Source organism: Hydra vulgaris, chromosome 05, assembly GCF_038396675.1.
Source record: "Hydra vulgaris chromosome 05, alternate assembly HydraT2T_AEP".
Lineage (NCBI taxonomy): Eukaryota > Metazoa > Cnidaria > Hydrozoa > Anthoathecata > Hydridae > Hydra > Hydra vulgaris.
The window spans coordinates 23,213,247-23,227,500 of NC_088924.1; the positions used below are offsets into that span (position 1 = coordinate 23,213,247).

Here is a 14,254-nt window from a genome sequence, read left to right on the forward strand (position 1 = left end):
ATTTTTTAAGTAACTACTGGATTTCTTTAAGATAGATAAACTAAATTCTCCTGCTTTATTAAAAGTAGAAAAACTAAATTTTAGTATTTTTAAATTGAATTAAATTACCTGCATGTGTTTTAGTCGCAAAACACCACAGTACTTCAGTGCTGTTACCAAAACGTTTTTCTATAGCATTTGAGGAATTACACATTCTAGTTCTGTTGAAAGACCCGTAGCCATATGAAACATTACAACTTGACCAAATGCTCCATGCTGTCCAAAAAGCTAAAAAAAACAAACAACTAATTAAAAGCAAATGAATTTATGAGAAAATAATTAAAATTTTTAATTCTTTTAAATTAACCTGTATAAGTATGATTTACAAAACACACAGCAACTTCAGTGCTGTTTCCAGAACATTGTTCTATAGCATTTGTGGAATTACACATCCTAGTTCTGTTAAAAAATCCATAGCCATATGAAACATTACAACTCGACCAAGTGCTCCATGACGTCCAAAAAGCTGAAAATTTTTAACTCAAACTTTATAAACAAGAAAAAAAACTAATTTAATAAATAAAATTTCAAGGATAAATGTTATATTTAAAATTAAATTTATTAAATGTAAAATTTTCATATGAAATAATGTGCAATTTTTATTTTAAAATTCTGTATTTTATTTGTTATTCATTACTTAAAAAAATCTTTTTTTACAATATTTCTTGAATGTTTAATTGGTATATTTCAGCCCGAATTATGCATTTGTCTTAGCTAAATAGAAAGTTATCACAATTGAAAAATGTACAAATAAGTGGATAAATACTTTTTTAACACAGTGTATATATTTTGACATATTTTTAATACATTTAAGTATTCAAAAAACTTTATACCATAATAAATATGGTTTTATTTCAAAACAGCTTTTAATAAGATATTAAGTTTAAAATAGACTATTGCAGTACATAATGAATCTAAGGAATCTATTGCTTTGCAGTGGTAGTTCTAAGTTTTTATGACAATGTTCAAATTATTTGTGAATTTTACAGTGAAGATGAAATATTTGAAAATAAAAACCTATGAGTAAGTTGCCCAGTTCTTATGCTATGAATTTACCTAGATTGCCCCCTGTTGGAATAGAACACATTGATATAAGTGCTTTGCACCAGGAGGTTACTTATTTTTTATGAGAAGTTAAAATTTTTTTGAGTATTTCAAATGAAATAAAAATTATTGCAAAAAAATTTCTAAAGAAATAACCAGAACCTTGAAAATATTCGCAAAAAGATAATCTCTGGTTATATGGTCTTGACTTTAACTTTTGAAGTGGCTCAAGCGAAAAAAATAAAATGTCCTTCGAGTTGGGTAGAACATAAATAGGCTAGTTAAGATAGGTTAATTGGATCTACAAAAAAAAAAACTAAAAATATTTGTTAGAAAACCAACCAACAAAACTTGCCGGAGTGCCTGTATTCAATCGTTATACTAATAGTATAATGATATCTAGCTATCAATCATTACACTAAGAGTATATCAATTGTATAATACTATTGATATATTTTTTAACAAGTTGCAAAAAGATATCTAAAAGTCTAAAACAACATATTTAATATTTTTAATCTTGATGAGACAGGCTTTACTACTGTGCAGAAAACTTCTTGTGTAATTGTACCAAAAAATGCAAAGTTAAAAAATTAACATCTAGAGAAAGCATTTATAATTAAGCTGTAGGAACAAAAATTAACATTGTGTTTGTTTAGATTTATTAATTTTAAGTAAAGCAAAAAATTTGTAAAGATAATTAATAATTTACTGTTACTAATGTTTTGGAAGCATAATAGTTGGAAATTAATACAAAAGCAAAATACCATGACAGTCCATTAATCCATTTAAAAAACCAACCTCAATACTTTGTGCAGGTTCAGCTTGAATTACTAAACCACTTAGATCTTCTAGATGAATGTGGTTCTAAATTTTAGTGGTTTTAATGTTGTTTTTTTAAATGTTTATAAAAAAGAACTTGAAATAATCATTCCTTAAATAAAAGTGTTCTAAATAATTAAAAGAAATTTATTATTATTTACTGCTATAAAAATGCTGTATATTATTATACAAAATAATAAAATACATTTTCATACACTAATATATATTCAAAAAATATTATTTTTTGTATGATTCATCTTTTGGTCTAATAGGGCGCATTGTAAAGTTAACAACATAGCACAAAATTTTCCATGATAAAAAAAGTAATTCTTTGTATTAGCCAAACATCATTAAGAATGGAACAACCACGCACGCATCCTTTGAAACTCTCTAAATGAATGCAGTTAGAAACTATATCAAAATTATCAGCAATGTCAGCTGGTGGATGTTTTTTTTCAACAAGTTCTAAAATATGAGATTGTTCAACTAGTTCAATTCAGACAATGTCAGACAAAGACCAATATTCAATAACTTAAAAGAGAAATGTCAAGGATTCAATACCAACCTAATTTACCTAGAAAATTTGAATTTTTGTTGTTAAACATTGATGGTCTTATTGATAAAAAAAAAATGAAGTTGAAAATTATCTACTTGAATAGGAACCTGATGATATTGGTTTAACTGAAACACTGAAATGTGACTGACATTTACTTGGATATTGAAATTAAATTTGATTACACCTCCAGAAGTTTTAAAAATTACCTTCTAGTACGCATACTGGGGGATGTACACATTTATACAGAAAAGATATTAAAATTTTAGACGTTAAGTAAATTGTGGTATTATAAGTGCTTTACTTCGAGTTTTAAATAAAGCTATATCTGTAAGTTGTGTATATAAATAACCTTCAAAAAACAACCATATTGAATTTATAAACTTTTATGAAAACTGGATCAATATGACTGAAAATAAAAACAAAGACATCAAAATCATAGATGATTTTAACTTCAACATTGACCCATTTAGAAATCTAAACAGGTGACCATATTCTAAAAGTTTGTTTGAAGTGATAAGAAAGTCAAGCTTAAAAATAATCAACAATGAAATTATAACAACTAGAATTACTTTTACAAGTAGTACAGTGATTGACCTGATTTTAAGTAATTTCAAATCTCATGAGACTTCAGACATTGAAATGGTTGTGTTTAAATATTAATACAAATTAAAAAGAGTTAAGATTCTTTTAAAAAAAGAATTTAAATAATAACATAAAACATTCAAAAGGATTTAAATTATATGTTAAATTAGACTATAAAAAATTAAACCTTGAGTCGGTAGTCAAGCCTGCAGAAAAGAGGATAAATTCAGGAAACTAAATACTAATGAAATAGCTGAATAATTCATTAATAGTATTTAAGAATCTTTAAACACAGTAGAATAAACAAAAACCATTCAAACAGCAATAGAAATTTCTACTATAAATGGATGAGTGATTCAACGTTGGTGAAATCCATTCCTTTTTATGTAAAACTTATATATATTTTTTCTGTAAAAAAAACATCTAGGGTAAGGCTTTATACTTTATACGCTCTCCATTAGTGATTTTTGTTCTAAAGTTATAAAAGCATTCATATTTTAATAATTTTAAAACAAAAAACACTAACGTGTTGTGTGCAGCAATATTCAAGAAATAAAACTTGATATATCATTTTAATACTTAATGTCTTATTACAAATTAGCATAGTTAATAAAAAAATAATGAAAATTTATTTTGATATCTGTGTTTCTTGACTCGATGATGAAGCACTATTATTTTCTTAGTGGTCTAATTGAGAAAAATATGTTAAATATATTAATCAGATATAGTGTCTGCATTAAATACTTAATACAGAAACTTTATCTGATTTGCAAAAACTTTGTTTTTTTAGGCGATATTTCCCAAGGTAAACCGTGTTGAATAAAAGCTGCTAATTGTGTTCACAGTTAGTTTAGCAATACACACTGCTACTCTTTTTCAAAGAAAAATATTTATAAATACACTTATAAGAGAAACACTAGATAAATCTGCAATCATTGGTTAGGAAGTAGGCGTGAATTTCCTGTTAAATGCTCTTCCGCAGTGCTCTGTGATAAGACCGCAGGGAATTTTTGGGGCATCTAAGTAAAATAAAAAAAAATATAAAAAAATAACTTTAATAAATTTTTTGATTTTAGAGGAACTGTGTTATTGGAATGAAAAGGAATATTGGGACATTGGCCTAAAATGATGCTTTGTTTGTTAATACTTATTTGGTTTACTACAAAATTGTTAAAAAAAATATTAAAATTATTCTAGTAGTAGTTTTTAATATTGCAAATCTTGCCGATTTTCCCTGACATCAAGTGTTTCATCATTATTTGTCTAACATCTCGCCATTTTCTCCTAAAATTGAATGTTGCATGCTTATTATAATGTTGCACCTCTCGTTAATCTTCCCCACATTGAACTTGCATGATTATTTTTTTGAATTGAAAGATATTAACTGAATTGAAAGATATTAACTGAATTGAAAGATATTAACTGAATTGAAAGATATTAACTGAATTGAAACAATTGAAAGATATTAACTGATTTGAAACAATTGAAAGATATTAACTGATTTGAAACAATTGAAAGATATTAACTGATTTGAAACAATTGAAAGATATTAACTGAAATCGTTCTTTGGAGAATAGTTCCAAAATTTTCAACAATCTTGATAAACCGATTTAAAATAGTTTGCAAAAAACGGAAAAGATATAGTGGAGGGAATAAGTTTAATAATAGTTCTAATTGTTATACCAGCATGAAACTTGGCGAAATTGCTGTCAACAACTATACAAATTGATAGAGAAAAGGACCCCATTCGTAAATGTTTTTGGTTTTGAGAAACAGAGTCTTTAACTTTTAGACAAATTGACTCAAAGGACTACATCTTACAGATGAAGTCCTTTGTTTTTTTGTAACTTTGCTACAGTGTAAAATCAGCTTTAAATATGAGCGTAAACAATGCATGTGGTCGTACTGTAAACATTTTATAATAAAAACATTATTAGATAACTTTTTTAGGTAAGTGCAAACAGTGTTACAAACAAAATAAAAACGATTTACTTGTTTTTTGTTAATAAGTTAGTAAATGTATCTTTCATAAAAAGTAATTTTCATGTATGTATAAAAAACATGTTATTTTTTAAGGTTACGGGAGTTATTACTAGTTTTTCAGGTTTACAGGAGCTATTACTATTTTGTCAGGTTGATGGGAATTATTAATTTACTAATGAATTTCCTTTTTATATATTTTAATTTTGTTAATTTTTAACTATTTTTAAGCTTTTACCAATATTATAAACTTTATAATGTTGGTAAAAGCTTGAAAAAAAGAACTGAAAATAGCTAGCTTTATAATAAAACTAGTTTTTTTCAGTTAATAATAAATTGTAATGTCTCAGAAGAGTTTCAAACTTTTAAATGCTGCAACAGGTTAAGAGTTACCAAGAACTACAAATAATACAAGTGTGATAAATGTTTCTTATGTCAAGAACAATCACAAATTAATAGCGACATTATTAATTCTTCTAAATAAAAAGAACAGCAAAGAGACACTGAATATATTATTTAGTAACCTAGAGAAGTTCAAAGAAATAGGTTTGATTATATAAAAATATATTTAACTTTAATACAAATTTTTTTGTGATTTTTTTTTTCAGAGGATTAAAGTTTTAAAACACAAATCGGGTGGGGAAGGCAAAATGCAAATTTCTTGAGCAGCACTTCCTTCAAAGACAATCGTAGATAAAAATAAAACAAAAAATACTTCTGTTTTGTTGCCAATAACTATTAAATTGATAAACTCAATATCTATGGTAAGACAAATTATCAATATGAATACAATTTTTTTTTAGAAAAAATCAACCAAAATTCCTATAATAATTGCTGAACAACTTGTGTATTCTTTAGATAGACAAGTTCAGTGACAATACCAACTATATAGCTTAAATTTAAAATTTTAAAGATGATAAGTGGGTTACACAAAGAAATGATCTCTTTATCTTTGGTTGGAGATTGGATAGAAGGCAGTGGCTACTGTGATGCCATAACTAAAGCTGATATAACAAATTCTGGATGAGCTGAACCTATGCTGATTGGTCAAATAGTAAAATGTTCAAGGTATGCAACATATGTTTCATTAGCTGGTTTATACTCACTATTGGCTAAAGCATTTTAAAAAATATTATGAATCCCTTTGACTTGTGGATCCAACAATAAAAAATAGTATACAACCAATTTAATTATTATTTTACTACTATAAAGTTACAAGCAACAGTTCTGTTGCTTGCTAAAAGTTTTAGAATAATAAATTTTAATAAGTTTGTCAGTGCTTAAAGAAATATTATTCCTTGAATGTTTGCTTTAATTCACACACACATACACTATTTTAGATGGCTTCCAATTTTTCTTGTTAATTTGAATATGTTTCCTCATGAAAACCATGAGGTTGACAAAGTTCGGCAAAGGTTTTTTCACACAACAAATAATAAGACCCCTTTTTTCATATATGGCGGTAGATCAGTCTCATGAATAAAACATCAAAATCATTAAAAAAGATGGTGGCTTCATTGACATTTTAGATAACTCAAGTGCATTGATAAAGTCTATGGTGTGTGAGCTACTTCTTGCTGAGCTAAGGGATTTGGAGAGGAAAAGGATAATGAAAAGAATCATTACAAAGATACACATGTCTTTGAAAGTATTCTAATGACATGTATCAGATTTTATTGAAGTTATAAAAGGTTTTAGAAATCCATTTTTAGTAAACGAAGATATTGTCATACATTTATCGACAAAGGTATTACTTGATGCAAAAGGTAAGGCATTCGTCAAAAATGTTATGCAAACGGGTGTTGAGCCATTCAGATGGTATATTCAGAATAGTTTAACAACTGGAAGGAATTTAATTTATAAAACAATCTCTAAGATTTAGATGATTACTTCATCTAAATCTTAGAGATGTTGTTGCAATCTCAATTTCCATTTTTAAATAATTAACTGAATAGTACTTGGAGTTTTGACTTTTAATTCACTATTACGCACAAAAGATATGTGAAAAAGCAGAGGCTGCTTCATTGTGGTTTGCATTATCCATATCCTCATATGCAGAATGAGGGAAAAAACTTGCATATAGTCTCTGGAACAATGGTGATGAAGAAATAATACACTTTTTTCTTATAATTTGTTTTTATCTTAATGCAACATATAACTTTCAAAGCATAAGTAAATCAGGACGTGGCTCTTATTTATATATTCATTTTACCTTTTTAATATAAAAGTAAATTAACAACATCTATCTTGAATTATTCTTAAAAAAAAATTAATATGTAAATAAAATAGAAAAAAAAATTATTTTAAAAATATTCGCCAAAACAACTTTAGATGAAACTGTTTTCTACAACATAACTTAACTTAAATTGTAATGATTGCAGTTTAAACCAAAATGCTTTAATATAAAAACAATTAGTATTTTCTTTATTGCACTCTTTTTGACTTTATGATTTCCTTCATTAATGAAGGACAGCATAATCATTAATGATGGACATAACTGAAGGACATGTGTCTTTCATTTTCGTTATGTGACCAAAAGTTATACTATGTCAACTTAAATTTGTTGTTAAATATTATGTTTTGCTGTGTAATCTTTACAACATAGATTCTTATGTTGTATCAACTTTATAAAAGTACATATCTTTACAACACAATGGTTCTACAGCAACTGTTAAAAGCAACAAAGCAAATACAACTATAAAAATCCAATACCTTTTTTAATGATCCAATATTTTTTTTTAAATATAATACCTTTTTTTTAAAAAAAAACTTTGTCTATAGTGATAACAGTCTTGTTTATTTGTTAATTTGCTATGCACTGATGTCAATTTTAGATATAGACGAACAAATTTTCTTTTTTATAAAAAAAAACTGAGTAATCTGTGTATTTTGAAATAACGCTGTTTATAAAAGTACTTGTTTAATTTAAAATGGCTTTTAATTTTAAAAATCAACTTTTTTTTTTTTATATTCCATACTTTAATTTTATAACACCCTAGTTGAATTTTATAATACCATAACTTATTTTTTTATATCATCATAATTTATTTTTATATCATCATAACTTACTTTTATAATATCATAATTTACATTTATATCATCATAATTTACTTTTATAACATCATGGTTTATTTTTATGATATCATAATTTATTTTTATAACATCCTAGTTTATTTTAATAACATACTCATTATAGTTAATGTTTATAACACATTTTCTCACCAATTATACAGATAAAAACTAATAAAATTACTGTTATAGATTTAGATTTGATTTCCCAGCTTAAAATTTAAACGCTTTAAACGATGAAATTAAAGTAACATGAAATTAAAGTAACATTAAATTTTTCTATACTCAATTAAAAAGAAATTAAAACATAAAAATTTTAATTTGACTACTTTTTTATATGCTAAAAACATTGGTATCTTTGTTTAAGTATTAAAGTAAAGAAATATAGCAACTTTAATAGTGTGCCCGTGTTTGCCTGCACCTACAATCTTTTCAAGTCTAGTGCCATTATCTTGAAAAAGATATGCTTGCTCTAAAAAAATTGCAATGGTGTGTGATAAAAATAAATTCAAAACTTAAACACTATGTTTTTTACAGATCCACTGCACGTACTGTCCCTAGCTACCCTTGAAATTAGATGTACGTACCCCTGAAATTAGATGTACGTACCCTTGAAATTAGATGTACGTACAATAATTTGATTAAGCAGAATAAACTTCTGGATTTACATATACTTCACTTACATATAACATTACTTTAGCATGAAAAAAAAGTTTCAATAAACTATTTAAAACACAATTTCAATAAACTCATGAAAATACTGACCGTAAGAAAAACAATAATAGAAAATATTTGTGTATTTTGTTAAGCCAACACATGGATCGCCATATAAGTTGTTATTAGACTCGACAATGCAAGTATTATTTCCATCACACAAGTTTTGAACAAATCCAATAATGTTTTCTGAACAGCTTTGATTTAAACCCTGACAGTATAAGCAGTCAGTAAGATTAGGGCTATATATTGCTGTGTCAATTTTAATATATGTTTGTATTGGACATATTATTTCTCCGGAAAACCGTTCAAGTATTGAAACTAAAAAAAACACAAAAACAAATTTACCATCATTTTTATAGGAACAGATTTTGAAAAAGTTTTATGAAAATTATTTAAAAAAAAGAAAGAAGATAAATCGGAAAATTAAAAAAAAAACAACTAGAAAAATAACCAGATCTTCAAAGAACACTTTTTATCATCCTTGCTACTAACAGTAATGCTCTACTACTACACCACATACAGTTTTATAGTACTGTAGTGGTAGAGCGCTCGCCTCATAAGCGAGAAGTTCCCAGTTCAATCTCCACCGCGTACCAGGCAGTACTGCTAAAAATTTTTATTTAACAAAATATTCACAAACTTAAAAGTGTTATCTTGGATCAAAGAACTAAATTCATACACGAGGAGTAGCTGCATTTTAAAGCAATAAGTCTACTGCAAATTAAAGAACAAAAGCTCAGACACTGTTATAGTATGGTGCCTGTGAATACAAACTTTTTTAAGGTTTTAAGCACTTATTTATAACTGTTAATCACAGTTGTTATAATACCTTGTTACTACTTATTCATAAATACAAGATAACAAATCAAAAACAATGTTTGCATTTAAATAAAGTTTATTGAATTATGACTTTTTTATATAATGATTAAATTTGTATTAAAGTTAAGTTTTTTTATGTGATGTTTTTAGCTTCTATGAATAATTACTCAACATAAAATTATAACATACTATACAACTTCACATACAGTTTTGATGGTATAATTAGATATTGTGTGGTAAACTTAGTGGTGTAGTAAAAATTCATTATAAAATCTCTTGGTATTCAAAAATGATGGCCTTATAAAATTTTTAACCCCCTGAAATTTAGGAGTGTTTGAACTTTAAACCCTCACACATTTTTTAAGGCTAAGTGATAATTGTATAAAATTTTAAAATTTATTGATGCATATGGGTTTATTTGAGAATAGTAAAAATTTTTCTACAGCTAGATAATATTTTTGAGGCTAAAAATTGTATACCATCATAAAATAAGATACTTTGTTGAAATTTAAAATTTGTATCAAGAGAGCTGTACAAAATGAATAGACTATAAAAAACTAAGAAAACATCTTTAAACTTAACTTCATGCTAAAAAAAAGATCAAAGTTATCAATAAACACATACAAATCGATAAATGCAAAGTTAATAAAATCGTGTTACCCATGCTGTTTTATAAAAACTGTTATTTCGTTATTGTGTTTGCAGTTGATTGCTATTACTTTAAAAAACTGGTTTTTTATGAATATTTGTTGCAACCTTTTTTTATTGTTTATCTGTGTTGCAGCAAATATAACAGTTAAATACTAAACCAATGTTACATAAATTTGATGCTGCATGTTGAAATGGCATGTAAAAATAAGGTGAAAACATATGTTAAAATAAGTAGAATCTTCTCTGCCAGTTTTATTTCTGTATTGGAAGCATCTGCACATACTTTATTGAAAATAAACAAAATTGATATTAACAGTAGCTTTTATTGGTATTGGTGGTGATGTTTTTAAATTCTGGTACTCTATGTGTTGCTAAAGTGTGCAGTGTATATTGGTCTTTTAAGTTTTTAAATTTATAAGCTTGATAATTTGGCAGTAAATAAAACTTGATATTTAAAACAAATTCAGTTTTTTGGTAATCAATTTTTGTTAAATATTTAAAAAACAAAACAAAAATTTCATTCACTTTTTTGGTTTTTGTCATTAATGTTTTAATATATATTAATATCAATAATGGTTTACCCATTACGAAAAAACAATTATGACTACTTATATAATTTACCATTTGGATACGGTGTGTATCAGTGACGAATCCTCTCCTGGAATCATTACTGGTGTGTATTATTTGTTAATGTCAAACCAGTTACAAGCTATTTCAAATTACCCCAAAATTTATTGGGTTGGTTTTTTACTTTTTTTAAGCTAGATATTTATCTACCAAAAAACTTAAAGAATCACCAGAAAACTTTTATTTGTTTACATGTAAAACAAATGTTCTCTAAAAATATGTTACAAAGTTGGCTCTAAATTTTAAAAGTAACACTGATTAATCTAAATTTTAACTCTAAACATAAAACTTTTTTTATTAATTTCTAATAACAGAACAAGTAGCTTAAAAAAATATCAAAAGTTTAAAAAACAAAAAATAACTTGCCATAGTTATACTGACATGTAACCAATGCAAAAGTTACCTAAATTAAAACAAAATTATATATGCATCAATAAATACCTCCATTTGTGGCTGCTGTTCTTTTCTTACTATGCCTCTCCCAACAGCAGCACCAGAAAGAGCCACTACGGGCTAGAACACTACATGTTTTATACACTAAAGTCTGTACAGTCTGTATACTCTTTATTGATGATATAAAATATTTTCAAAATAAAAAAATTATAAGAAACCACTAAAATATAAAACTATTAAAATAAACTACTTATACAAATAAAAAATATATATGTATATATATATATATATATATTATATATATATATATATATATATATATATATATATATATATATATATATATATATATTTATAAATATATATATAAATATATATATATATATATATAAATATATATATATATATATATATATATATATATATATATATCTCAAAACCAATTTTGCGAATTTAAATAATTAAAAATTTAAAAATATATCAAACAAATGCAAAAAGATTAAGGAGGAGTAGTCTAATTCTTTCAAAATAAGAACTAAAAAAAATTATCTAATTTAAATAAAAATTAAATTAGTCAATTAAGTTTAACTTCATAATCTTAGTAGCTACTAATAGTTTATCTTTTAATGTAAATCTTTTTGCGTGAAAAATTAATTATATTTGCATTATTTTTTTGAAAACAGTTCCATAACCTAGGAACTCGAAATGCTATTGAATATTCCATATATTAATTAATTTCTTTGGTAGTTTGAAAGAATTTATTATTTTTTTCAAATTTGCAAGAAACTAGAGTTGGGTTTTTAATATAGTTATTCATAAAACTTAGGTGCTGGTAAGTTATTATTTCATATACAGTGATCTTTTTTGTATCTTTCATTAAGTCTTTTCAAGCATATAATTCTACAAGTATGTTTTTGCAAACATAGTATTTTTTTTAGTTTTGTTGGTTGTGCAATACCCTATGTAATACATGCATATTAATGAAGTAATAAATTATACATTAAATATTCTTGCTTTTTTATTTGTTTATAATTTAAGAAAAAATCTGATAATTCAAGATTAAGGTTATTTCCTTGCATTTTATGAAATAAAGAAGACTTTGTTTTTTCAACATTTAAATTAAAATTTGTTTGCCATAAACAAATCATTTATTATATTTAATTCAAAACTCATGTTTGTGTAAAGTTGTTTAACCCTACTATTATGTTGGGGTCCAAACGGACCCCACGATTAGTTTGTTTTTGCATTATATATTTATGTAGCTAGTATTTTTTTTCAAAATTTTATGTATCTGTTAAATATCACAAAGTGTACTAAGACCAAAAGAATATTTTTTTAAAATTGCTTCCTTTTTTTAGTTATTTTCAAAATATACATCAATGATGTTGGGGTCCATATGGACCCCAACATAGTTTTCTTAATTGTTTTTCATAACTTTTGCTTTTAAAAACTGTTTTTATTTTTTATTTTTGACTCAACCTTTTTCTTTGATATTTTTAGATAAATTAGATAAATTTAGATTTCATAACAAATATTAAAAACTATGACTGAAAATAAAAAAAGAGTTTGTATTAGATACACTGCTGAACAGGCTCAGGAACTATTGTTTGCATCGCTTGATAGAGATCCATCAAGTGAAGAAGAGCTAACATCTGGTGATGATGATGAAGAGGAAGAAGAAGTTGTTGAAGTAACAACAGACAGCTAAGAATATACTGAGTCATCAGATGATGCTGATTTTCAAGTAGATACTCCTGCAATTTCAAAAGCAGAGAATAGGTCAACACCAGTATTAGGAGCTAGAAGATGCAGAACTCGTGGAGTAAGAGGCACTAGCAGCATTTATGGCGTAAATAGTAAAAGGAGAATTAGTTATGCAAATCAGGTGTTAGATAGAGGAAATATACATAATGATAGAGCTGAGGAAATAAGTCCAGGTAAAACTAATGAAATAGTTGAAACTGAAGTGGAAGTTAGCAGTACAACAAATGTTTATAAGTGCCCATAAAGTAATGAAATATGGCAAAAACAAAGACTAAGCAATTCTAAAAAATTTGCAGCACAAAATGTTATGAAATTAAAACCAGGATTAACACCATATGCAATACGTATGACAAATTCAATAAATGATGCTTTTCAACTTTTTTTTACCCCAAAGATCTTCAAGATGGTTCTAACTAATTCAAACAAAGAAGATAAAATTGTTTTTAAAGAAAAGTGGGCACCAATATCTGAGGATGAACTAAATGGGTTTCTTGGACTTTTATTTTTAGCAGGTGTTTACCGATCAGCAGGTGAAGCTACAGAGGAGCTATGGGATATTAGTGATGGCCGGCAGATTTTTCGTTCGGTAATGAGTCGTGAGCGTTTTCATACCATTTCAAGAGTTTTGAGATTTGACGACAAAGCAACTCGATTATTAAAACGCAACAATGGCAAATTTGCACCTATTCGTGAGGTTTTTGACGTTTGGGTACAAACACTTTCAAATAGTTTTAGACCATATGAAAATGTTACTGTTGATGAACAGCTGGTTCCATTTCGTGGACGTTGTTCCTTTAGACAATATATAAAATCCAAACCAGCTAAGTATGGCTTAAAGCTATGGTTATTGTGTGATTCTAGTACCAGCTATGTCTTGAATGCACAAATTTATACCGGTCCTATTCATGGGGAGGGACCAGAAAGAAATCAAGGGCAACGAGTAGTACATGATTTAGTTGAAGTCATAAAAGGATCTGGAAGAAATGTTACAATGGACAACTTTTTCACATCAGTAACAATTGCAAAAGAACTTTTGGAGAAAAAATTAAGTCTAGTTGGAACGATGCGCATAAATAAAAAAGAAATTCCTACAGAATTTTTACCTGCTCGAACACGAGAAGTCTACTCTTCATTGTTTGGTCACCAAGAACAGTTAACTTTAGTCTCATATGTCCCAAAGAAAGGAAAGTCAGT

At 26.4% G+C, this 14,254-nt stretch overlaps 2 protein-coding genes across 3 annotated transcripts in view; one reads left to right on the forward strand and one right to left on the reverse strand.

Annotated features, from left to right (window-relative positions):
• Positions 1-11,468, reverse strand: part of LOC136080699 (uncharacterized) — a 55,318-nt gene extending 43,850 nt beyond the window's left edge. The window contains exons 1-4 of one of the 2 annotated variants that reach the window (XM_065797687.1): positions 11,345-11,468; positions 8,855-9,124; positions 347-505; positions 109-267 (exon numbers count right to left, since the gene is read on the reverse strand). The gene's annotated coding sequence lies outside the window, so the exon portion shown is untranslated. Of the gene's footprint in view, positions 1-108; positions 268-346; positions 506-1,881; positions 1,949-8,854; positions 9,125-11,344 lie in introns of those variants that run through there. The other variant, XM_065797688.1, reaches the window with a different exon arrangement.
• Positions 11,469-13,367: 1,899 nt separating this feature from the next.
• LOC136080270 (piggyBac transposable element-derived protein 4-like) overlaps positions 13,368-14,254 on the forward strand; it is a 951-nt gene continuing 64 nt past the window's right edge. Inside the window, exon 1 of the mRNA XM_065796885.1 lies at positions 13,368-14,254. This exon is cut by the window's right edge and continues 64 nt beyond it. Coding sequence (XP_065652957.1) covers positions 13,368-14,254 — 887 coding nt within the window.